Source organism: Bos indicus, chromosome 3, assembly GCF_029378745.1.
Source record: "Bos indicus isolate NIAB-ARS_2022 breed Sahiwal x Tharparkar chromosome 3, NIAB-ARS_B.indTharparkar_mat_pri_1.0, whole genome shotgun sequence".
NCBI classification, from domain to species: domain Eukaryota; kingdom Metazoa; phylum Chordata; class Mammalia; order Artiodactyla; family Bovidae; genus Bos; species Bos indicus.
Window position 1 is genome coordinate 102,376,721 of NC_091762.1, and position 23,643 is coordinate 102,400,363.

General features: G+C 53.5%; 1 protein-coding gene across 10 annotated transcripts in view; it reads right to left on the reverse strand.

Annotated features, from left to right (window-relative positions):
- The window catches only part of ST3GAL3 (ST3 beta-galactoside alpha-2,3-sialyltransferase 3), a 215,630-nt gene that overhangs the window by 4,823 nt on the left and 187,164 nt on the right, over positions 1-23,643 (reverse strand). For 9 of the 10 annotated variants that reach the window (XM_019957644.2, XM_019957643.2, XM_019957648.2 and 6 more), the window contains 6 exons: positions 21,748-21,842; positions 18,239-18,302; positions 17,267-17,362; positions 16,780-16,966; positions 1,852-1,998; positions 1,529-1,675 (listed from right to left, as the gene is read on the reverse strand). In XM_019957644.2, coding sequence (XP_019813203.1) covers positions 1,529-1,675; positions 1,852-1,998; positions 16,780-16,966; positions 17,267-17,362; positions 18,239-18,302; positions 21,748-21,842 — 736 coding nt within the window. The remainder of the gene's footprint in view (positions 1-1,528; positions 1,676-1,851; positions 1,999-16,779; positions 16,967-17,266; positions 17,363-18,238; positions 18,303-21,747; positions 21,843-23,643) is intronic. The other variant, XM_019957647.2, reaches the window with a different exon arrangement.

The following is a 23,643-nucleotide window of genomic DNA, read 5'->3' on the forward strand; positions in this document are numbered from 1 at the left end:
GGAGAGACAGGGTCTCTCCACGGGGTCCTGGTGAACAGGAGGCAGGGCTGGAGCACCGCTGAGGGGTAAGACAGGTCGGGGGCTCTCCTGGACCCAGGAGGAGCTTACTACTCCTGAACCACATTCCAGTAAATAGGAGGCCCAGCTGATAGGTTGTTTCCCAAGAGATTCTCAAGTCTCTCTTATATCCTTGAAATAACTCACAACCACTCAAGGCCACCTGAATAAAGCCCCAAAGCCTAAAACAATATAGATGGGAACAGAGCCCTGGATGGGGGTGTGAATCTGCTGGGCAATGTGCGGAGTGAGAAGAAGGTTGTCTAGGGTAGAGCCCTAGTTAATGCTGACTCTTAGGGGTAGACTGAAATCCAGGACAAGGAGGAAGAGAATGAGAGAGCGTGGTGAGGGAACAGGAGGGGCACTGAGATGCCGGACTCAGAGGCTGAGCAGGAGAGCATTTCAGAGGAAGCACCGGTCAACACAGAAGGCGCTGCCAAGTGACCAGGAAGGACAAGACTGACACGTGTCCTTTGGACTTGGCGGCCTTGAGTCACTGGTGACCTTGGTGGGAGTCCTCTTAGGTGAAGGGGGAAGCTGGGCTGCGAGGGGCGAAGGGCTGAGTGGGAATAAGAGGGGCAGAGCCTGCCCGGCAACAGCAGTTTTCCTCCTTCCTCTGCATGGAGGAGGAGAGGGCGGGAGCTTTGGGGAGCATAAGACCTGAACAGTTCAGTGGGTTGGAGGCGGCCTGTAAGAGACTGCTGAGCAGGAACGAGGGCTGATGAGCTGTGAGTCTGCATGGACAAGAGGTTTCCTCTAACAACCCTCGCCACCCAGAGGCAGGAGTAGAGAAGCTGCTCAAAGCACAAGCCGCAGATGCCCAGGGTCCAGTCAGGGAGCAGCAGAAGGCGAGGGGAAGAAGAAAAGGGTGTTCGGGTTTTCCACAGGGGCTCTTGCTATGAAGGGAGAGGGGCCAGGAGAGACTGGCTGACTGGGAGAATTTCACATACTCATCACCTGGGAAGCAACTCTGGATGCTAAAGAGCTTCAGTGCCCTGCCACGGGGAAGGGTGGAGGAGGCACTGGGGCATCCTGAGACTGAGAGGCAATGTCTGCAGGTTGTTGAGGGGGCGAGGCAGTTCTCTGGGGGGATGGAGGAACTGAAGTAGGGAGGATGGCCCTGAGCTTGCACCCAGATGGGCACGTGACGACCAGGGAGCAGCAAGGAGGAGGCAGGGGCTGGACCAGGACAAGGGGCAGGCGGAGGGGGCGGCGGGCAGAGGGGAAGCTCAAAGAGGAGACTGGGAGAGGGACATGCAGGATGCTGTGGTCAGAGACATGGTGGTCCAGGACACCTGGTGGCCCAGCTTAGCTGAGGCTGGGGCAGGGCCTCCCAGGGGCCTCCGAGCAGCCAGACCCGCCACTGGCTCATCCCTTGACCATTCATTTGTGCACACACAGTCTCTCCTTGGTGCTGGCACTGCCCCCTCCCTCGACCAGCCCAGGGACTACCCCACGCCCAGCCCCGCACCTCTCTGATGGCTGCCATGCGCACGGCCTCATAGTAGTGCAGGGGGGCATTGGGTGTGCTCATGTCGTAGCCGAAGCCTGCAACTGCCACCTCGTCACAGCCGTGTAGTGCCATGGTCACTGCCACACTGCCGAGGGTCGGGATGTTCTGGAAAGCGAGGGAAGGTGGGCAGAGTGAGGCTGAGACCCTCAGCGAAGCTCCCCTGAGCTGAGCTCCGCTCGTGAGAACTGAGCCCTCTGTTCCCACCCTGTCCCCCATCCTTCCTTGCCAAGGCACCTCTGGCCAAGTCCCCTCCTCCCCCTCCCAGGGTCCAGATGTCTCACCCCGCGGCCCATGAGACCGTTGTTGAAAGGCAATCCGATGAGGGTGAAGGCAGCTTCCTGGATGAAATATGGGTTGAGGATGCGAATCTCGGGGGGTTCCTTGGGCACCCGAGTAGCCACAGATTTCCAGAAGCCATCCGAGGCACTCTGTAGACACAGCACAAGTGGGCATGAGCAGGCACACAGCTTATGACGGGCCCGGGTCGGGTGGTGGGGACCCAAAGTGTGTACAGGCAAGTGAGAAACCAGGTGGGGGGCATGAGGTGTGTACAGGGAGCCTGGGGCTTGGAGAATAAACAGGCTGGAGCGGAGGACTCGGTGTGCACTGGGGACGCAGGATGTGGGGCAGAGACAAGGAGACCACGTGAGCTGCAGGGAGGGCCCGGGGCTGTGCTGCTCTGGCCGGGGGCCTCTCAGGCCAAAAGGAAAAGCCAGCGGCCCAGCAGTACCCCTCCCCTTTGCCGCTACGGAGGGGCCCAGGAGGAGCCTGCCCTCTCTCTCCTATCTGCTCTGCTGGGCTCGCCTCCTTTCCCTTCTGCTGAATTTCCTCGCTCTCTCAGTCAACTGTTCTAAAGTGAACCTGAAAAATAAAGACAGAACGTGAGCTGGTACGGCACAGCAGAACAACACTCCAACCCCCGTTCTGCCACTGATGCAGTTGGGTCACTTTGGGCAAGTGACAACCTCTCTGAGCTTCAGTTTCTTTATCCGCCAAATGGGATGATTCTTCCCTCAGGGGTCGCAGTACTGGACTGGAAAGGTGGCAGCTCTGGACCCTGACACCCTGGGGTCCACTCCAGGGCCACACATTGCTCTCCTTCTTCCTCCCTCCCTTCCTCTAGTTCCCAGCCCTGCCTTTCCGTTCAGTATACAAGCCCTCCCTGGTCTAGTCCCTCGAGTAGATTGCTTCAGCCATTCTTTCGTGATCACCTTCAACTCCCTGCCTTTTGCCACTCTATTGTCCTAGCCCGGGGGAACCACGAACTTGGATCAACCCATTCATCCATCTTTCCCGCCCTTATAACCAGGCTCCCGAGTACTGCTAGAGAAGGTCACAAACCAACCCTGCAGCCTGGAGGCACGTCCCCTGGACTATGCAGGGACTATGTCCCTCTGTTGTTGGACACCTCAGCTATTTCTGGTCCCCCTGGATCTGCTCCTCCCGTGTTCCCCAAGCTCTGCTGTCCATCCAATCATCCAAATCAGAAACCTGGGCATCGATTTTCTACATCCCTCTTCATCTCTCCAGCCTGTTCTGTCCTATTGGTCATCTGGCTCTTTTGACTCTATTTTCTATAGGATCCCACAGATCCATCCTTTCCTCCCATGCCCACTGCTACCACCTAAAGTCCAGGTCTCACCGTCTTTCAAATGGATTATCATAAGGAGGCCATTTAGAGTGTCTGTTTTATTGACCACTAACCCTCCAGAGCCCAGCAGAAGGACTAGGATGTAAATGGTACACAGTAATTGTTGAGTTACATTCATTTCCTCAACAAACATGTAATGAGTGCCCAGAATGGGCCATCTTTGCCTCCCAAACCGCTTTCCACTCTCTGCTAGAATGATCTTTCTATATACAAACTGGATCACATCACCACTGCCCCACTAGAGGTCTGAGTTTTTCAGCCAGTAACCCCGCCTGCTGCTCCAGTTTCCATTTCTGCCCACCTGAAGTCCCCGCCTGCTGATTCACACCTTCACGCTTCCGCTGCTGCTGCTGCTGCTTCTGTCTATAACGGCCTGCCCACCTCCATCCACCTGATCCACCTCACTTGTTTCTTGAGACTCACGTCTCCTCTCTCCTTATGCCTTTTCTGAACGCCTTCATCTCAAGGTAGAAATGGTCTCTCACCTTTGGGAGGTGAGAAAACATGGAGTTAAGATCTGCTGTGGTTTGGAAGTTTGTTCCCCTCTCCTCATTCGTTTGCCTAACACCTAAGGTGGTGGTTAGGAGGTGGGCCTCTGGGAGGTGATTAGGTCAAGGGTAGAGGCCTCAAGAATCGGTTCAGTGCCCTTACAAAAGCGGTCCAGGAGAGATCTCCTGCTCCTTATGAGGACACCACGATCTATGAACCAGGAACCATCTCTGAATCCGGAAGCCCTGACCAAACACCAAGTCTGCCAGCACCATGATCCTGGACTTCCAGCCTCCTGAACTGTGAGAAACAAATGTCTGTTGTTTATAAGCCGCCCAGTTAGTGGTATTTTGTTATAGCAACACGAACTGACTAAGACAGAAGAATCCTGGGCCTGGATCCAAACTTGGCTCTGGTCCCTCAGCTGCGTGGAGGCCTTGGGCAAGAAACTTACCATTTCTTTATGGATAAACTAGGGATTCTAAGGGTATTTATCTTATGTTGCGTGAATTCAATGAGATAATTCAGGCTGAGTGCCCAGCTCACAGTTGCTGCTCAGCTGCTATCAACACCAACATCAGCCCCAGGGCAGGGGCTCATGATCTGATTCATTTCTGTGGCCCAGCATCGACCTCAAGTGTGACAGGGGACGTGAACTCCATCCCCGCTCCTCCACCGCCCTCTGTACCTCTTCAGGCTCGTCTCCTGTGGCCTTCAATGGACTGTCTGCTCCAGCCACCCCCTCCCGTGTCCCCTACCTCTGTGGCAACGCCACTGTCTTGGGCAAATTCTATCTGTCCTCCAAGTGTCAGCACAATGGATCAGCCCTGGGGGCAAACTTCTCTGGGTCTCAGCTCTAAACAGATGAGAGAGCAGACCCCAGGCCGTCTTCCTCCTATGTCTGCCTCTGTGTCCAGGAGAAGTATATGTGTGTAAGCGGGTAAAGGTCAGGACAAGACCCAGCAAGAAAGGGGAAGGTGGAGAAGTGGCCAAGTTATTGTGCAAAACTGGGGAGAAGCCCCTCCGTGTGCTGAAGGAATGGCGGGTACCAGCCTGTGCCGAGCCAAGCACAGCCCCCATCCCTTCCCCAGAGCCAGGCAGGCCCCAGCATCGTCCCCCACCCCCACAGCCCCAGGTTCCTGCCCACACCTGCCCACACACACCCAAAGAGGAGGAAGCCCAGGGGCTGCTCAGGAGGGGTGGGGAGGGCAGGGACGGCACAGCTGGGGGCGTGGAGGCTACAGGCCGGTGTTCGCAGATATTATTTATGTCTCTACAACTTTCACCACTTCACAGGTGTGGGACCCAAGATGAAGCGATGTGCTCAAAGTCACGTAAGTGGCTGGGGCAGGATGCAAACCCGAGTGTTGTGATGCCAGGATAAGTGTTCCTCCTGCCACACCATTCCTTAGCATCACTGCTGCGCCCACTTCAGGAGGAAGGGGGCCTAGAAACAGGATGAACAGGGCCTCTCTTGGACCCACCCTGCTGGGAGCTCTGAGGGGAGTCGGGGTCGCTGTGCTTGGTGTCACGCACTCCATCTCACAGAGGGGACTGAGGCTCAGAGAAGCGCCCGGGGGCACACAGCTGGGGAGAATCTGAGTTGGATTCAGCTCAAGAGCCTGGGTCTTTCCGTGACCCGAGATTCCCTCTTGGAGACATCTCTTGGCTGTTCCCATGTGCTAAAGGGTTCCATATGGAACCAGTGTGTGAAATGGCAGGTAATCAACTTAGGATCTCAAGCCCCCTTTGAGAATCTGCCAAGAGCTCCAGGGTGGAGAGGGAAGGGAGGCTTCTGTGTCTCTTCCCACCTTTACTGTTTTCCAGGAGGAGCAATGACTGCTGGGACCGCTTGGATTCCAGGACACGTGCGTCACATTTGTCATACACGACTCAGACTGCACAACAACTGGAGTTGCCTTTAGTGGCAGGAGATGCAAAGTCACAGGCACACCTGCAGCTCCTTGGGACGTGGCGGGTGGGGGTGGGGGTGGAGGCAGGAACAAGCCCTGTGCTTGGGTCTCAAGTCCCAGAGAGCCCGCATCAGGGCGCTGGGACCCGGCACCGCTGTTTTATTTTCCCCACCTGTCACTGTCCTGGTGCAGCACCTCTTCAGGAATGCCAGGAAAAGGAGAAACAGCCAAGACCAGGATCTGGCTGGGGCATCGCCACCGTGTCCCCCCGGCAGACACATACTAAGTAAACACAACTACAGCCCATTTCCTCAAATAAAAGCTGCGGCTTCCCTCCTCAGAAGTCATACACAGGCACACACGCAACACGCCGCACACCACTGCCGAAGGGCACGGGGTCCCTGAAGGCAAGGGGGTTTGATGACCTGAGACTGAGAATCTCTGCGTGGGGTGGGAAGAGAGGAAAGCCCTGTAGACACCAAGACTGAAGGGGTCGGTGGAGCAGAGGAGCCTGCCGAGACTGAGAACCAAGGGTAAGAGAGACGAGGAGGTGGGGAGAGTGTGATGCCCTGGGGGACCTCGGGCCCTGGAGTTGGGAAAACCCACGTCCACACCCAGACTCCACATGTGTGCAACCGGGGTGTGTCCTGGGATCTCTGCAGGTCTCCAGGTCCTCGTGCATAATGGGGATGTCAAGAGCACGTCTTTGACAGTCATGAAGATGAAGTGAGGTGCTGTGCGTTTTACAGCGTCTGGCACCACGTCTGGTGCGTGACAAGCACTCAATAAATCTTGTCTGTTATGGTTCTGAATGAGTGTCACAGAAGCCGAGAGTGAGGCAGAGGGTGTGGCTGGCAATGCTAGAGGCCACAGACGGGCCAGTTCATGGACTCATATCAAGCGGGGACCAGCTTCGCCCCTGGGTTCCTTGCAGGAGGGCACTGGGTGCTGGAGGCCTTCCTCCTGCTGGGTAACCCTGCCAGGCCTGCCCCCAGCACACAGCCCTGTTCAGAAGGCCTGTCCAAACACCCCAAGGCTTCTCACATCTCATTTCCCCGACCCACAGGACACAACACAGAGGCCTATAAAGCTGGCCTATGATGCTGGCCTGGAATGGTCAAAGCTCTCTTGCAAGGCCACCTGTGAGCCGAATGCTGGGTTGAATCCCTCTTCCAGGAATGTCCCTGCCTTACTCAAAGTCTGGACCCGGCTCATGTGTGTGGAGCCGCAGTTCTCCTGTTGATGCAACTTGCTCTGCTCTTGCCAGAGCAGCCAGGAGCACCAGAGAAGAGCATCTGGGAAGAAGTTCTGGTCCAGCCGGGCTCTGCCATGTTTGCCGGCGCCCCTGCATGCTGCCTCTTCCTTCTTCCTGCTCCTCCGTCGGGAGGCGAGCAGTCTGCCTGCCAAGATGAGAGGTCTTGGATGGAGGGCCTGACCACAGGCTGGCTTTCTGCAGCTAGGAGCAGGGCAGGTGTGCTCACTCCCGCCTCGGGCTGCCACCCCCTGAGGACAGGTCACCAGCTCACTGGGGTCACTCCCAGGAGCCACCAGGCCTCCCTGCCTCCATCTTCAGTTCCACACAAATCTGCTCTTGACCCTCTCAAGGCTAAAATCTTTAGAGGGTTTCCACTGCCCCACTGAGGCAGCTTGTCAGGATAATTCAGAGCACAGGTCTAGTCTTTTTTTTCCTTACTTAAAAGGAGTTTATAACCCAGGACTATCTACAAATATCTCAATATACAGTATGATTATTATGATACGCACACTTAGTCTCTCAGTCGTGACCAACTCTTTGAGACCCTTTGGACTGTAGCCTACCACGCTCCTCTGTCCACGGAATTCTCCAGGCAAGAATACAGGAGTGGGTTGCCACTTCCTCTTCCAAGGGCTGACCCAAGGATCAGACTCGTGTCTCCCACAGCTCCTACACTGCGGGCGGATTGTTTACCACTGAACCATTGGGGCTTCCACCCACTATGATGCGAGAACGATCCCAAAAGAGGTTGAAAACATTTGCCATACTTATTTATACACACACACACACACACACACACATACATCTAGTCAAGGCTATGGTTTTTCCAGTGGTCATGTATGGATGTGACAGTTGGACTGTGAAGAAAGCTGAGCGCCGAAGAATTGATGCTTTTGAACTGTGGTGCTGGAGAAGACTCTTGAGAGTCCCTTGGACTGCAAGGAGATCCAACCAGTCCATTCTAAAGGAAATCAGTCCTGGGTGTTCATTGGAAGGAATGATGCTAAAGCTGAAACTCCAGTACTTTGGCCACCTCATGCGAAGAGCTGACTCATTTGAAAAGACCCTGATGCTGGGAGGGATTGGGGGCAGGAGGAGAAGGGGATGACAGAGGATGAGATGGCTGGATGGCATCACTGACTCGATGGACATGAGTCTGGGTGAACTCTGGGAGTTGGTGATGGACAGGGAGGCCTGGCGTGCTGCAATTCATGGGATCGCAAAGAGTTGGACACGACTGAGTGACTGAACTGAACTGAACTGATACATACAAGACATATCTCCCAGATATTCACATGTATACAACTTAAGATGGGAGGAAGAGCAGGAATACTATAGAAACTACAAGTAAAATGAAGTAGAGCTTGAAAGAGGGCTATTCACAGGCGTACAAACTCTTTCAGAACTAACAATTAACCTGGATCAACCAATCAACAAATACAGAAGTCTCTGTTATGTATAAACCATTTAATTTTTTGTACAAATATAATATTTCAGGTGACAACCCTCAAAATATTGATTACCATCCTACAAAAGAGACCTTTAAGAACATCTGGTCTGGTCCCCTCCTATAGAAACCAAGGCCCTGAGAGGTTTGTTTTCTGACCCAATCCATTTCCCCTGAGGGTTCCAGCCACCACCATTCCTCCCCAACAACTCAGATTTGAATCCTCACTCGCCCTTGACCTCTCACTCTCCCCAACCAAGCAGCACCGGGTCTGTGGCTCCTGCACAGATCCACCCACAACTGCCTCCTTCCTTCCCTTGTCAGTCCACTCTGCCTGCGAAATGCCCTAATAATTCGGTAGGTCTGTTTTTGAATCCTAACCACTAACACTGTATTCCCTCGGCAAGTTCTTTACCCCTTCAAATTCTCATTACCATCATCTCCAAAATATGGGAAATAGGACTCAGTCCTTCTTCATCATGTTTCTGTGACCTGACAATGAAAAGCCACACACATAATACGCTTGGCACAAAGGCAGCTTGTTAGTTTCTGCTATTAATAGTCCACAGGATGAAGTCCCAGCTCCTTGATGTGACTTTGGCTAACAAGACCTTTCACCGTCTGGTCCCCTCTCCACCCAGGTCACCTCCAGCCACTGCCACCACATCCATGAAGGCTTATCCCTAAGATTTGTGAGACCAGGGACAAAATTACCAATGGATGTCCACACACCACATCTAAATTTTAGATTCTAAATATGTTACTAGTCAAGGTACCAAGCTGTTAAATAAAATGTATTCTACCCTCCTTTGAAAAACGACCTAGAAGGCCAGGTCTGAGTTGAGAATTCTGACTCCTGGAGACTGGTGCTGGTCTGGCGTGCAGGGGGAGCCTGACCCCACCTGCTCTCCCCTTCCCTTCTCACCCCAGTCCCTTCTCACACCATGGGAAGTACTGTGCACACATGTGGGGACTGCCCAGTCTGCACACCCAAGTTCTACTCACAGCCTCTGCAAACATCGTCCTTGGACTTAGGAGTCTGCACAGGGAGATGTGTTCTACCCTCAAAAGCACGGAAGTGGACTTGGCACTGCTATGGTAAGAAATTCTGGGGTCTCCAGTACCGGGGAGGATGGGCCTGGGATGGGCATTTCCCTCCGGCCCTCAAGAGCAGCTCTGTAAGGCAAGGCCTGACCTTCTCAGAAGGTGATGCCACCTGCAGCGAGCACAGTGTGCCAGGGGTCCCGTGGCGCCTTACAGCTGTGCAACCGGATCCACACCGGGAAGCTTTCACTATCCCCATTGTGCAGAAGAGGAAAATGAAACTCAGAGGAGTGGGCGGAGGCAGAGGAAGAGGCTGGCTTTTGTTCCTTGTGCGGAATCCAGTGCTGTTCCAGTGACCCCCGCACCAAAGGAGTGGGGGCAGGAGCAGCTGTGCGGGCTGGTCTAGGTGCCCGCAGCCTCTGCAGGGTCTTGGGCTACTCCTTTATCTGCCATCTGCTACTTGAACCGTACTTTTCACAATAAACTCCTTAGGTTATATTTGGGTTTGGCCATTATCAATAACGCTATAATAAAAACCTTTGTAGGCAGATTTTTCCTTCCCTTGGGTGATGGCTCCTGGTGCCAAGTGTCACTTCCTTTCCAAAAAGCTTGTCCCCATTTGCACTCTGACTAGTCGCCTTTGACAGCACCTGTCATTGCACTCTTGCCAGAATTATGTATTCTAATTCAAACACATTCTCTGAAGATGTGATAGGTGATAAGTGGCATCCTGTTGCTTTTACATGAATTTTCTGCCAGGAAGGTTAAACAGATCGCTGCTGTTCACTAGTTATATCTCCTTCCGTGTGATCAGTTCAGTCTCCTGCCCCTTAACTGCTGGGGTCCTAATGGTTTCTTGTCTACTTTCATGATAATAACCATTTGTCATATTTCCTAAATAAACTTTTCAAAGTTTTGTGGTATCCAGTGCTTTTGGGCTGTTGTTTACATTTAAATGCTCGTGTATTATCAAATATGATTTTTCCTAGCACTTCTGTCCTTCGAAAATTCTCTTCCCGCTAGAGATGTGATTTCTATTTTACTTTCTTCAAAATTTCCTTTGGTTGTATTTTTATATTTTACTTTTTAGTCCATTTGGAATTTATTTTGATGCATGCTATGAGGACACGGTCAGAAACCTTTTTGAAGGCTATATTTGGAAAAAGCAATGAACAAAAAGAGGAGCCGGCTTGGGGCTGGCTGTATGATGCCGACAGACAACTGGACGGGGCAGAGGCGAAGGGCTGTTTAGTTTTCTTTCTTCCTTTTTTTTTTTTTTTATCAAGGAGAATGATCTTGGAACTGCAGAAAGAAGATCAAACATGGCTAAGAGGAGAGAGATTCCCAGAAGAGGCGAGAGGAGAACGCAACGGTCTGAATCTAAAAGAATGTTCTCTGGGGCCATGAGGAGGGAGGCAGCCCCACCAAGTCAGAAGACCTGGGTTGGAATCCTGCCTCTGCCACACGTTCCTGCCTCCCTCTGGGTTTCAGTTTCCACGTTGATTTATTTGTTTAATGCATGCCAGCTCCGTCTCAAACATCTCTGGAGGTGATGGGCCTAGAGATAAATAGGACACTCCTTGCTCCCCAGGAGCTTAAACAAGCCGACAGGTAAGAAAGCCCTTACGTATAATAGGGTGTTGTGGGGGCTCAGAAGAGGAGCGTCTAATATCGCCTCGGGAAGATGTGGAGGTGTGAAACTGGGCATACACTTTGGTATGGCCAAAGGAATGTGCAGTCCAAGAAGAAGTGGCCGGGACAAGGAAGGGGTTGGAAGGCCCAGATCATGGAGGCTTATGCTGTGGGTTAATTTTGGGGGCCACACCGCATGGCATGCAGGATCTTAGTTCCCCAGCCAGGGACTGAACCCTCATCCCCTGCAGTGGAAGCATGGAGTCTTAACCACCAGACTGCCAGGGAAGTTCCTGGGGCTTTCATTTTTGAGGTGAGAAAATGAAAAAAAAAAAGGCTGAACAAATTTATAAATGTGAGAGGAAGATCCATTAGAGAGGTAAGAAAAGAAAATCAACAAAAAAGGACAGTTCTTGAGAAGGTAGGGGGAGATGCATCCAGAGACGGCAGTCAGAGCTGGGTCTGTGTTCACCTCTACCTCTTAACTAGATGTGTGATCTTAGCAAGTAACTCATCCTCGCTATGCCTCAGTTTCCTAAACCCCGAGATGGGGGTCATAATAGCACCCATTTAACAGGGTCACAGTGAGAACTGAATGAAGGAATTCAAAGAAAGCTGGCAAATGGAAGAGCTTAGTGATGGCCATGATGAGGATGATGGAAGGAGGAGGAGGAGGGAGACAACAGTAACAACGTTTGTGAGATGAGTCACCGAGAGGCCACGGATGACAGTGACGAGGAGCAGAGCGGGTGATGACGGGAGCCCCAACCCCTGAGCACCTTTCCTGGGGGTGAAGGAGCAAGGGGCAGGATGCGGGGTGGGGCAAGTGCAGGGAACCTTCCTGGTATAATAGGGGATAACAGATCTGTGAGAAAGAGCTGTGTCCACTGGAGATGGCTTCAGAGGAAATGGCTCCCAGGAGAGCTTGTCTAGAGGTCTGGAAAGGAGACCGCGGGGGTGAGGACCACCGAGCTGGCTCAGCAGAGGACTCGCTGAGCAGTAGGAGGCCACGGTGTCTACCTGCCTCACCACGCTTTTCAGGTGCCCTGCACTGAGTCTCCCCAGAGGCAAGGTGGTGTCCACACTGAGCTGCTGCTAGGCAGGGCCTGGCCAGAGGCTCTGTGCTCCTCAGGCCTGGACTAGGGCACCGGTGCAGGTGCAGATGGTTTGGGTTTGGGTGCCTGGTCCCACAAGGCCTCACACATGCGGGGACCTGGGGGCCGTTTGCCTTGTGGACTCCTGGGTTGCCAGCCCACCCTGCGGCCTTTCACCAGGAGCCCCATGTCTCTCCCTCTTCTAGGCCTGGCCTCTGACCCCTGCTTTTAGATCATTTCCTAGGTTAGGCCCTACAATCTAGACAAAGATTCCACTCCCTAGTGCAACTGGGCTCCTCCAGTAGTACCACCACCAGTTATGATAAATATCCATAATCGCCGCAGACAGAACATAATTGTCACACACCGTGCCAGGTGCTTCTGTATTTCATCTTATTTAACTTTTAAGCCCACCCTGAAGGATGGATAGTACTACTCTTGTTTTATAGATGAGAGGAGTCTCAGGGGCTTAGGTGATTTGCCTAAGGGAACCCAGCTCACAAGTGACAGGGTCTCAATTTAAACTCAAGTCTGTATGACTTCAAGGCCTAAGCTGCTTTCTCCTCTTCAACCACATTGTCTCTCAAATTCAGGGTCCAGTCCCCCTGTGCATGAATGTGGGGCCCTGGCTGGCCTCTCCGATCCCTCCTATCTCCCCCAAGGACTAAACAATAGCTGGAAGGTCAGGCCTGTGTTAAGGCTGTCCAGGGGCTAACCCCTAGCCAGTGTCCTCTCCTCTCCCCACTGCTGGGTGGGAACCACACCCACCAACTCAGCCCAGGTCTCAGGGCCTCTTGAATGGATGACCAGTCAGAGCTGCTCAGCAGTGAGGCCAGCTTTCTGGGTTGCCCAAGAACGAACGAAGAGGAGGAGGCCGCCGAGGGGACTGGGGAGCAGCTCCCGGGGCCTTGGGAGTGCTGGGTGACCAGTATCCTGGGGTGTGGTGGGGAGGCTGGCAGAGGCAGGGGACATAGCGTGGGATGCTCACATGTCCCGTCCAGTCCAGGTCCCAGAGCTCCATCCTCAGGACAATGGACAGGGCATCTCCAGCCTTCATCAACACCAGGAGGAGGAAGCTCAGGGCACAGCACCCGCCACAGTGCTAGGACTCTAGTTTGGGGACAGTCTGTCCCATTAGACTGAGCGACTCTGCATTTCTAGCTCAGTGACAGTACCAAGAACGCCTGACCAATGAGTGACTGCGTGGAGGGGCGGAGCCAGATGTGCCTCCAGAATTCCACGAGAGCTGCTGGCTGCCCCGCTCCGTGGACCTACATACACCTGTGCCTCTGTGTCCCCAGTTCCTCCCTCCCTCCTGACCTCAGCTTCCCCACTCAGCGGCCCACGGGGGCGCCTCTGAGCTGCACTCAGCACACACGACCTGCTGGGAGCTCCTCTACCTGCTTGATGGCTTGGTCTCCCGAGATCTGAGAGATAAAGGGCCTCAAAAGGTAACTTGTTTGGAGTTATTTGTGCTGCTGCTGCTAAGTCACTTCAGTCGTGTCCAACTCTGTGAGACCCCATAGATGGCAGCCCACCAGGCTCCCCCATCCCTGGGATTCCCCAGTTAAGAAGACTGGAGTGGGTTGCCATTTCCTTCTCCAATGCAGGAAAGTGAAAAGTGAAAGTGAAGTTGCTCAGTTGTGAGCCCATGGACTGCAGCCCACCAGGCTCCTCCATCCATGGGATTTTCCAGGCAAGAGTACTGGAGTGGGGTGCCATTGCCTTCTCCGTACCTGTGCTACCACCCAGTGAATCAGGAAATCAAGTAGCCACAAAGAGGCGTGCTCCTGTGTGGATGGAGAAAGCATGGCTAGCTCTAGCACAGGCTAGGTTTTGGGTTGTACAGTCTTCCTTTCTTACATCTTTCCCACTCTCATACCCCATCAGGACTCCTGGGAATTAGGAGGTTACAAAGGCACTGAGCCACAGCTGAAGCCTAAGACCTGTTCCAGCCTTGCCCAGCCAGGCCTTGGCTCTGGAACACAGAGCTGCCTCCTGCCAGAATTCTGCATGTGAGGTGCCAGACAGGTGTAGCGAGCACTCCAGTAGCCCAGGGGCTGCACGGTTAGAAACATCACTGCAGGAGCAGGTCAAATCTGCGGCCAGACACCAGACAGGGCGGGCCTGAGAAGCTGCCTCCCCACATTTACCAGGTCTCAGCTGTCAGAGGAGGGAAGTCCAAGTGCCGCAGGCATAAAGAATCTGACTGCCAGTTCAGGAGACTCAAGAGATGGGGGTTCAATCCCTGGGTCGGGAAGACCCTGGAGCAGGAAATGGCAACCCACTCTAGTATTCTTGCCTAGAAAATTCCATGGGCAGAGGGGCCCGGTGGGCTACAGTGCATAGAGTCGCAAAGAGTCAGACATGACTGAGCACCATCCAGACACACAACTGCCAGAAGAGTCTGAAACAGTGCATGGGAGAGGTCCTGAGAAGGCATGAGCCCTGGGCCTGGGGTGGAGGAGGCGCCAAAGAAGCTTCCAGGGTAACCAGCAGGGCCTGGGCGGGCCCACTCTGGGTGCTGGGAGAGGAGAGGCCTTGGGTATCACTGGCTTTCCTCTGACCGCTCACTCTAAAGGCCCCATCTATCTCTGACTTTGGCGCCAGGAGCCTCATGAACTTCAGAGGACTCTCTCCCAGCTCCCCTCTCCCCTTTCCACTCACATCCCCCAACTCTGGGACAGAGTCCTCAGCAAGGACCACAGGGCTGGTCCTGAAGCCCTGGGCAAGGCCAGGACAGGACACAGACATCAGTGCAGTGAGCATGTGCTTGAGCACAGCCCACAGCTCTTCACCCCAGCTGCTCCAGTTAGGTCCCTGCACAGGCCTGCCACCAAGGTCAGGCCAGGCAGGGAGCTCCTGAGTCTTTGGGGAACAGTGAGGCCTTGCTGTCTGCTTCCCGAGTGGCCTGAGTGTACTGAGCCTTCCAAGTCTAGTTGGCTTCCTTTCTTTTCTTCTCTCTTTCCTTACCCCTTCTGGTGACTTGTAAGAGTCCTGAATTAATTGAATCTGGGAGGATCATGTGACAACACCCACCTGGCTGGACCGGCCCACCTGGGCCTGGCTTCCTGATTTGGGCTGCCTGTCCTATCCCAGTCTGCCCAGCAAGAAGCAGGATTTAGTGTCTGAGCCAAGACCAGGTCATCTGTGGTGGCTGGGCCCGGAGGGGTAAGACAAGCAAAGGGGATCAGGGCCCTGCCCTCCAGAAGCAGGTGAGCAGATGGGCAGAAGGCAGGGTGAGAAAGCAGCCCCCAGGCTTTCTGGGGTTCACCAGGGCAGACCCAATTTCCTCCCATTTCTCCCTTAGAAGTGCCTACCTATGATTCTAATTCTCTTGCCTTCAAGGTAAAGAGAAGGGCTCTGAGAACTAGGGTCTTGAAAACAGCAGGCTGCTTGCTCAGCCCCGACACTCTGCCTGCTATGCGTGGGCAGTGGGCCTGCTTGCCGCTCAGACTGGCTGAAGCCAAGCCCCTTTTTCCCCTCTGGGGAGCCAGACCTGCCCCAGAGGACTGGGTTGCCACATTCAGCCTGGCTCTAGATGGGCTTCCCTTCCCCTCTGTCCCACCTACCTGAATTTCTGGACCTGACTTCTGTCTTCGCTCTCCTTGCTACCTACTTGACTCTGCCTGCCCTTGGCCTTGCTTGGGAAAAGGCTGTGGAGTTAAACCAAATTGCACTGAGACCTCCATAGGCAGGAGAAACTGTTCCAGCCATCCCCCCCAGCTCTCCTCTGAACCTCCAGAAAGAACAGCTAGCTTCTTATTGTGGGCAGAGGGCTTCTGTCATCATTCTCCTATGCTAAGAGGCTTGGGTATTGGAAGATGAATGGCCTGAACTCTGCAGTGCCCTTCTCCTGGGTTGGCTGGTGACAGCTGGTTGAGGGAGAGGTGGAAATGAGCCTGGACAAGTTGGCCCAGAGCTGAGAGACAGAGGGCTCAGGAGGGGACTCAGTGGGTGGTCCACAGAGGAGCAGTCTGACCCTACTTGGCCATAGAAGCTCTCTAAAGAAAGGGGCCCAGATCCTTGTCTGCCAAGAACAGTGAGTACAGAACCTGACCATTCCCAGAGTGGAGACAGACTCAGTGGCAGGTCGGGACCCAGCCACAAGTCAGTGGTAAAAGTACAACATGGAGAGAGGCCAGGATTTAGAGTTTGGGAACTGGCACCCTCGAGGTGAGGGGTCTGCTGTCCCTGTGCAACGATCACAGGGCCACCTGGCTGGGAACAGGGGGAGCCCCACATGACCAGAGTCAGAGAGACCTCACAGAGTGGGGGAGGAACTGGGGGGGAGGGAGGTGGGACAAGTACAAAGCTAAGGCAGGGAGTTGTGGAGATCAGCAGTAAGGCTGGGGCTAGCCAGGTGAGAGCTCTCAGTGAACGCCAGGGGAGGGCCCACAGGGGCTGCTGAGGCGGCGCCTGGGGTTTGGCTTAGAGAAGGCCGAGGAAGAACCAGAGCCTGAGTCTCTGCAGGCAGGCAGCAGACGGCAGGCACATCAGCTCCAGGAGTCTGGGCCGCGACCCTGGCATCTCCTGGCCTCTCTGCCCCTTGACTGCATCTGGTCCTTACCGCTTCTCCTGAAAGGTTCCTATTGTTCTTTGCCCGGGTCAGGGGAAGGGGCTGACGTGGAAGCTGGGCAGGGCCGGAGCTAGAAGGGGAGGAGCCTGGGCGCAGGGAGCTCACCACTCTCTCCTTGTAGACGATGTATTTCAACCACTTGAAGTCCTGCCACTTGAAGCCAGCGAGGACAAAGAGGGAATCGCGTTCGTACTGCTCAGGCCGTTGCATGGCGCCCTCGGGGTAGGTGATGCGTAGTGTGGTTTTGCTGCCCACGTCCTTCTCAAAGCCTTTCACTGGTGCTGAGTTCAGTCTATAGAGAGCAGGCCCAGTCAGACAGAGCCTGTCCTGGGCTCACTGCATGCGCTCTGCAGGCCTGTGTTTGGGGAGACACCATGACCCCAGAAGACCCCAGGGGCAGAGGATGGGGAGCCCAGGCCACGTGGAGCCTCCTAGCTTTCTGTCCCAAAGCCCTCCAACCTGGGTTATCCTTGAGGCTTCTACTGACCTCCAGTCCAATGGCCCAGATAGACAGTCTTTAATAGGCTCAGGGATCAGGGGGTTGGGCCAGGACACGAAGGTAACTGAGGCACTGCTTTGAGGAGGAGCTCACCTGACCACAATGTCATAGTCATCAATTCGCGACCCCAGAGACTTGTTGGCCAGGACACCTCCGTTGCCCACGATGATGCAGCGACGGCAGCTGAGGCTGAGGGGACAGAGGTGGAGACCTCTGGAGAGCTGGCCACGAGGTCTCCTCTCCCCCTGCTGCTTTGGCCCCTGACCCCATGCCCTTGGCCAGACACAGGCTGGGATGGACGAGGAAGAACAGTGAGCCTCTAGCAGCATTTTTGAGAGGCTGGAATCACACTGCGGAGAGCCGGGCAACTTGGGCTCTCAGATCTCCCTGACTCTTCTCCAGGGAAACGTGGGCGTGAAAGGTGCTTGGGCACTGACTCTGGCGTGGTGAGGAAGGAGGCTCTGGTAAGATGGCATTCTGGGTTAAAGACTCCCCAAGGGTTAGTGAGTTTGGGGGCAGCATTCCAGGGAGAGGGAAAAGTGGGCTGAGCTTGAGGGGTATGCTAGGGAAGCAAGGACAGAGGAATGAGCCTGGGGGCGCCAGGACTTAAGGCTGTACTCCTTTCTAACTCAGAAGCCCCCTTGCACCCAGCAGCCACCTGAGAGCCCTACTCATGTTGCTTCTCCCACCTCTGACCCTGGGGCTTCATCCATCCAGGGTCTATTGGCTTCTGAGCTGTCACTACCTCTTGGATTTAAGCCCTCTCAGCCGCCCCACCACCCAGCCCCTCAGTCCCACTGCTAAGTTGATCCCACCCAGTACATTCCATTCTGACTCTCAGACCTCTGCTGCCTGAGGACTGACATGTCTTGCCAAGTGCTTATAGCTCAACGGGGTGGCTAGCTCAGTGCAGTGGCCCTGCTTACCTGCTTATCCGCCCCAGTGTGTGTGTGGATGTGTGGGTGTGCTGCAGAATCTGCCCAGGACAAGGGAAAGGCCAGCTGGGCCTCGGTACTTCTGCAAGTGCCAGGCAGCTGAGGGGCAGGAAGCTGGGGAATGGCTTACCTGTCCAAGGCGGGGGTCAGGCGGTATTCTTTGGTGACAGACAAGATGGCTTTGATCAGATTGTCTGTGGAAGGGGAGGGAGGCAACTGTTAGAGGTCACTTAAGGGCTCCCAGGAGATGTTTCCTGATGAGCTGAAGGTACGTGGTCCTGGGGCTAAGATGTGGGAGGGAGCTCCGCACACAAGGCTGGGACACTGGCCTAACTTTCCCCTTGAGAAAGGAGATGCAGGCGGGAGAACAGGCGTGTGCACACGCCTCTGTCTGAAGCCTGATGGCACCCGCATGCAGTTCCTTCCTCAGGCTTCCCTGGCCCTTCCTTGGCAGTCTCAGCTGGCTTTTGGAAACTCTGCAGTCAGGCCCCAGAGACATGCACCCTCAGGTGTGGGCCTGGCCTGGGAGCTGGGGCATCAGTCTCCCCAAGAATGGGAGTGCCGGTTAAAGACAGAGACCACACGATGACTCTGTGTCCCCACCAAGCAGACACCAGGAAGCAAAGGAGGGGACACCAATGGTGCAGAGCTCAAGTGGTCCCAGCCAGGTCCCAGCTCAGGCCACTTGGCCTCATTTTCTGAGACCACCTTCCCCTCACTTCCTCCCTCTAACACTGCCAATCCCTAATCCTGTTCTTGCCAAGCTGTCTCTACCACCTTACCTCTTCAAGCCCTGTGACCTGGCATCTGCCCACCTGCTCTCCACTCAGGCTACCCACAGCAAGGGCTCTGTGACATCTCTGCTCTCAGATCCTATGACCATATTCAGGCCTCCTTCTTCTTGGCCTCTCTCTGGCTCTGGCAATGACGACTGCTCTCCTTTCAAACTTTGGTATAACAAGAGCATTATAGTGTAACAGATGATGCTATCAGCCTTGGACTCAAATCCTGGCTCTGTTGCTTATGAGTTCTTTGACCTTAGATAAATCACTTAGCTGTCTTTGGGCTCTAGTTTCCTCATCTTTCAAATGAAGACGGTAACTCCTGCAGTGCAGAATTATTAGGAAGATAAAAAGATAACGTACATAAAGACCTAAAGTAAGCTGGTACAACCACAGTGGGAAACATCTTGCAACTCTACCCCTAGGTAGACAGCATCAGAAAAGTCACACATTTGTTTAAGGAAACACGTACAAGAACATTCATTGCAGAACTGTTTGTAATAGCAAAATGTTGGAGGCAACCTAAAAGTTCACCAAAGGAAAATAGATTAAATGTGGTATATGGAATGCTATACAGTAGTTACAAAATCAACGACCTAGAGTAACTTGTACCAATACAGATAAATCTGAAGAGTATAAGCAAAAAAATCCATTTGAAAGACACATACACATATGCAATTCTGTTGATAAAGTTCAACAACATGCAAAAACCATGCCATATTTTTAATGGATATATAAATTGGCTGTAGAAATATATAAACAGGCATGGAGCCATAACACCAAAACCAAGATACTGGTCTCCTGGGGAAGGCGGGGGATGGAGTAGGAAAGGCTACATGGAACTTGAGCTGTATCTCATGTGTTATTTCTGAACTGAGTAGAGAGTATGTGGGTGCTCATTATATCAGTCTTCATGCTTTCTTATAAGCCTGAAATACTTCACGTAAAGAAAGGATGCCTCCAAAATTAAATACAACAATCTTTTAATTTTTTTTCCTTTTTAAAAAAAATTTTATTAATTTTTAATTGGAGGATAATTGCTTCACAATATTGTGTTGGTTTCTGCCATGCGTCACCATGAATCAGCCAGAGGCGTACGTAGGTCCATTTCCTGCTGAACCCCCCTCCTCCCTCCCACTTCATCCCACCCTTCTAGGTTGTCACAGAGCATCCGACTGAGCTCCCTGCTGACACACAGCAAATTCCCACTGACTATTTTACATATGGCGATGCATACGTTTCCACGCTACTCTCTCAATTTGTCCTACCCTCTAACCTTATAATTTCTTTAAAAGATGGAGTGGAAAAGCCTGTCAGATGCAGCTAAGAGGTCAAGTTAAGGACTGAAAGTATCCTTGGGCTCTCATAGGGGGCACTGAGCATCACTGAAGTGGTGGTGGTGGGGGGGGACATTCTTCAGGAGTAAATGGTGAGGAAGAGGAGACAACTGGCATGGGCAATCTTTTCAGGAGTTGAATGAGAGAGGGTCAGGGTGACATTCCTTTAAGGGACGTTCTACACCAAGTGACTTCAGACACACTTTACAGTGGGCTTTGGGGAAGGTCACAGATGCCCTCCTTTTCCTACCTGTAAGGAAAAGCATACTGCTGCTAACTGACCAAGGCCAAGGCTATGCACGGGGTTTTTGTTTTCTAGGAGGGGAAGCTTAGCAGAATGGTCATAAACTATGGGGTGATTTTCTCGCTGGATGATGGGCTCTGTATTGGCCTTTCCTGCCCTTCATTGCTTAGTAGGATCAGAATCTCGAGTGAGGGTTTACGAGAAAAGTTAGGTTGCTTGGCTCCCTGCACCCATGAAAAAGGAGTTCATGGGGTTGAACCCAACCTTGGAGGTTTTGAAGGTCAAGGCTCCAGTTCAAGACTATCCTTTTGCTGGCCACTGTCTTCTTTTTAGGGAGGGGCGGGTTGGCTGAGTAGAAGGTTTGGGCATTCTGGAGTCTGCTAGCTAAACGATATCACCCTTTAACAGTCATCTCATTTAATTCTGACCACAACCTGATATGGCAGTCTTATTCTCTCCATGTAACTGATGAAAAAACATGTGAGCAACTTGTCCATGGTCACAGCTAGTAGAGAGGCAGAACTGGGATCTGATCCTTCTATGTACGATGTAAAGCCAAAAATCCACCATGCCCTGAATTAGGGGCAGAAAATCTGTCACGGAAACAGAACTGTTAAACTCTCAGTGACGCGAAAGTCTTTTGTCAGGAGCTGCACGGTGAGGTTCCTGAGGCAATGGAAGGGGACAGTTCTGAGTATCGGAGGGAAAGGTTAGCCTTGGACAGGATAAGGAAGGACTGGAGGGGAGGCTACATAAGGTGAAGAACATCAGGAGGGGTAGACGGAGGGGTCTGGGGGCAGTCATGGGGCACGGCCTCTATTTCCCCTGGGATGTCCCCCCTCATACCTAGTCCTCTTGTGCGGATGTCTCAGGCCTCTATTTCCCCTGGGATGTCCCCCCTCATACCTAGTCCTCTCGTGCGGATGTCTCAGGCACCCCTTTTGGGTGGTCTCACGGCACTGTGTTCTCTCATCAGAGGCCTTATGTCCCGCCCCCCAAGTACCAGTGTCTGCGTCAGACTGGAGCTCTGTGAGGGGAAGGACACATCTGTCTACTCCACTACTGTGTACCTAGCCCCAGCAAAGCTCTGAGCAAACAGTCCACTAAAAAAGCAGGAGACAAGCAAGGACAGGAAGAAGGGAGGGGAGGTAGGGCATTGTGGGGGGGGGGGTCCCCAGCAGGGAGACTGCTGAGGGTACAGCCCTGCCCTGAGGCCCAGGGAGGTAACCTGGGAGATAAGATGTTAATATAGAGTGGGGCAGGGTCCCCAACATACCTTGGCCTTTGATCCCAAAAGGCGGCACAAATTCCCGGATCCTAGCCCACTTGCGGAAGGAGTCATCCAGGAACATGGGTGCTGGCTTCGAGAACCTGGAATACAACAGGGCTGTTGAGGGTCCCAGAGTGCACTAGCTGCAGTGCTGGCTGGCATCCGTCTTGACTGTGGATCTGCTGGAAGCCAGCCTCTATGTTCCAGCACCCCCGGGCGACCCCAGCCTACTCATTGGGTAGTTTCTACGTGGGGTCTGATAGGCCTTGTTCAGCAGAGCCTGGGTTTGGAGGAGTGGGACTGGCCAGGCCGTATGTGGCCAGCTGCCGGAGTGGAGAGACAGGATGCACTCAGCAGGGATCAACATCCCTGAGCTGGATGCTCTCTGGCAGGTTATCCACGGCCTGCAGCCATCCCACAAGCACGGCTGTGCTCGCTGTCCCTGCAAGCTGGGAGCTCAGAGATGAGATGCTGTCCAGGGAGCAGAAAAGTCCCCTCGAACACAGCCAGTGCAGAGAGACAGAATTTGGGAGAGAATTCTGGGAGGTGGACCACCCAGGGTGAGGAGGAAGGAGACTCCACGGTGAGAGAGCAAAGCAGGTGAACAGCCATCAGAGCTAGAGGTTTGATAGAAGGGAGGCATTGCAGTATCCTGCAGCTGAGAGGCAGGAGGGCTGAGGGGAGGCTTCAGAGGAGCAGACGCCTGAGCATTCTGCTGGCAGAGAGGAGGACAAAGGGAATGCTAAGCTCCCCGGGAGGTGGGGGAGGGACATGGAGCTTACAGGGAGGGCGAATTTTGGTCTGGAGGAAAGATGGGAGGGAAAAGGGGAAGAGGGGGAAGCATGAAGTGATGCTGAGCTTGGGAGAGAAACTTCGGAACATTTTGGGAAGCCAGGGAGTGGGCAGGGCAGGGGGGAGGCTGGGAGGTAGAGATGGCATCAGAGGGGTGCAGAAGGAAGTGAGGGCAGAGTGAGAGGAACAAGAGAAACCAAGCTTTTCAGAGATGCTTGGACAACACAGCCCCACTAGAACCTAGCACCCTGATTTTGAGACCTTGAAAAGGCAGCCCTGGAGATGGCCAGCACCTGGTCACTTTCTGGGTGTGGACCTCTGCTCAGGGCCTTCCTGGCTGAGAATGAAGGTGTACAGGCCTAGGCCTCCGTGGCTGTCTCTGTAACAGCCTGAGTCACTCTACTGAGAAACTGAAGACTGGAGGAAGGGGCTCTCCTGGCCCAGAAGTTAGAACTCACCCCTCCCAGCGAACTCGAACCTCAGCATCCATTTCTCGTTCCCATCATCACTAACATCGTTACAATCACCAGGCCCGGGGGGAATCACAGCAGTAATCACTTGGAGGTCTAAGGTTATTGGAGATTTTGAAGCGAACTTGAAAGAGGCAGAAAAGTTTCAGTGCTGCTCCCTCCCCATCCTTTGCTGTCAGGAAGAAGCTGTCAACACAGATCGGCACCGGAGGGCCATTCCTGCACACTGGCTTTCTTCTCAGCTCACTCCCCTTCTGAGTTCAAGAGTCAGTCATGTTTCTCATATCTGGTACACACAGTCTAAGTGAATCAATACATTTGATGTTTTACCAGAGGCCCCGAGGATCCTGGCCAGAGTCCATAAGGTCCCTGGGTAAGCCTGGGGCAAGCACTTCTGTGTCAGGCTTGAGCTTATAAAAGTTTTGCAGTTTCTCAGTCAGGCACGGACAGGATTTTATCTGCTTCCTAGGATATTGGGTGTTATATGCCAGCAAAATCTCCTAAGATCTAGCCGAATGATCTCAATACATTATTTTCTTTGTCTTCTCCTTTCCCCCCATCTTTCCAGCTGATTAGGAAGTTCATTATGTTTAGTTCAGTTCAGTTCAGTCGCTCAGTCGTGTCCAACTTTTTGCGACCC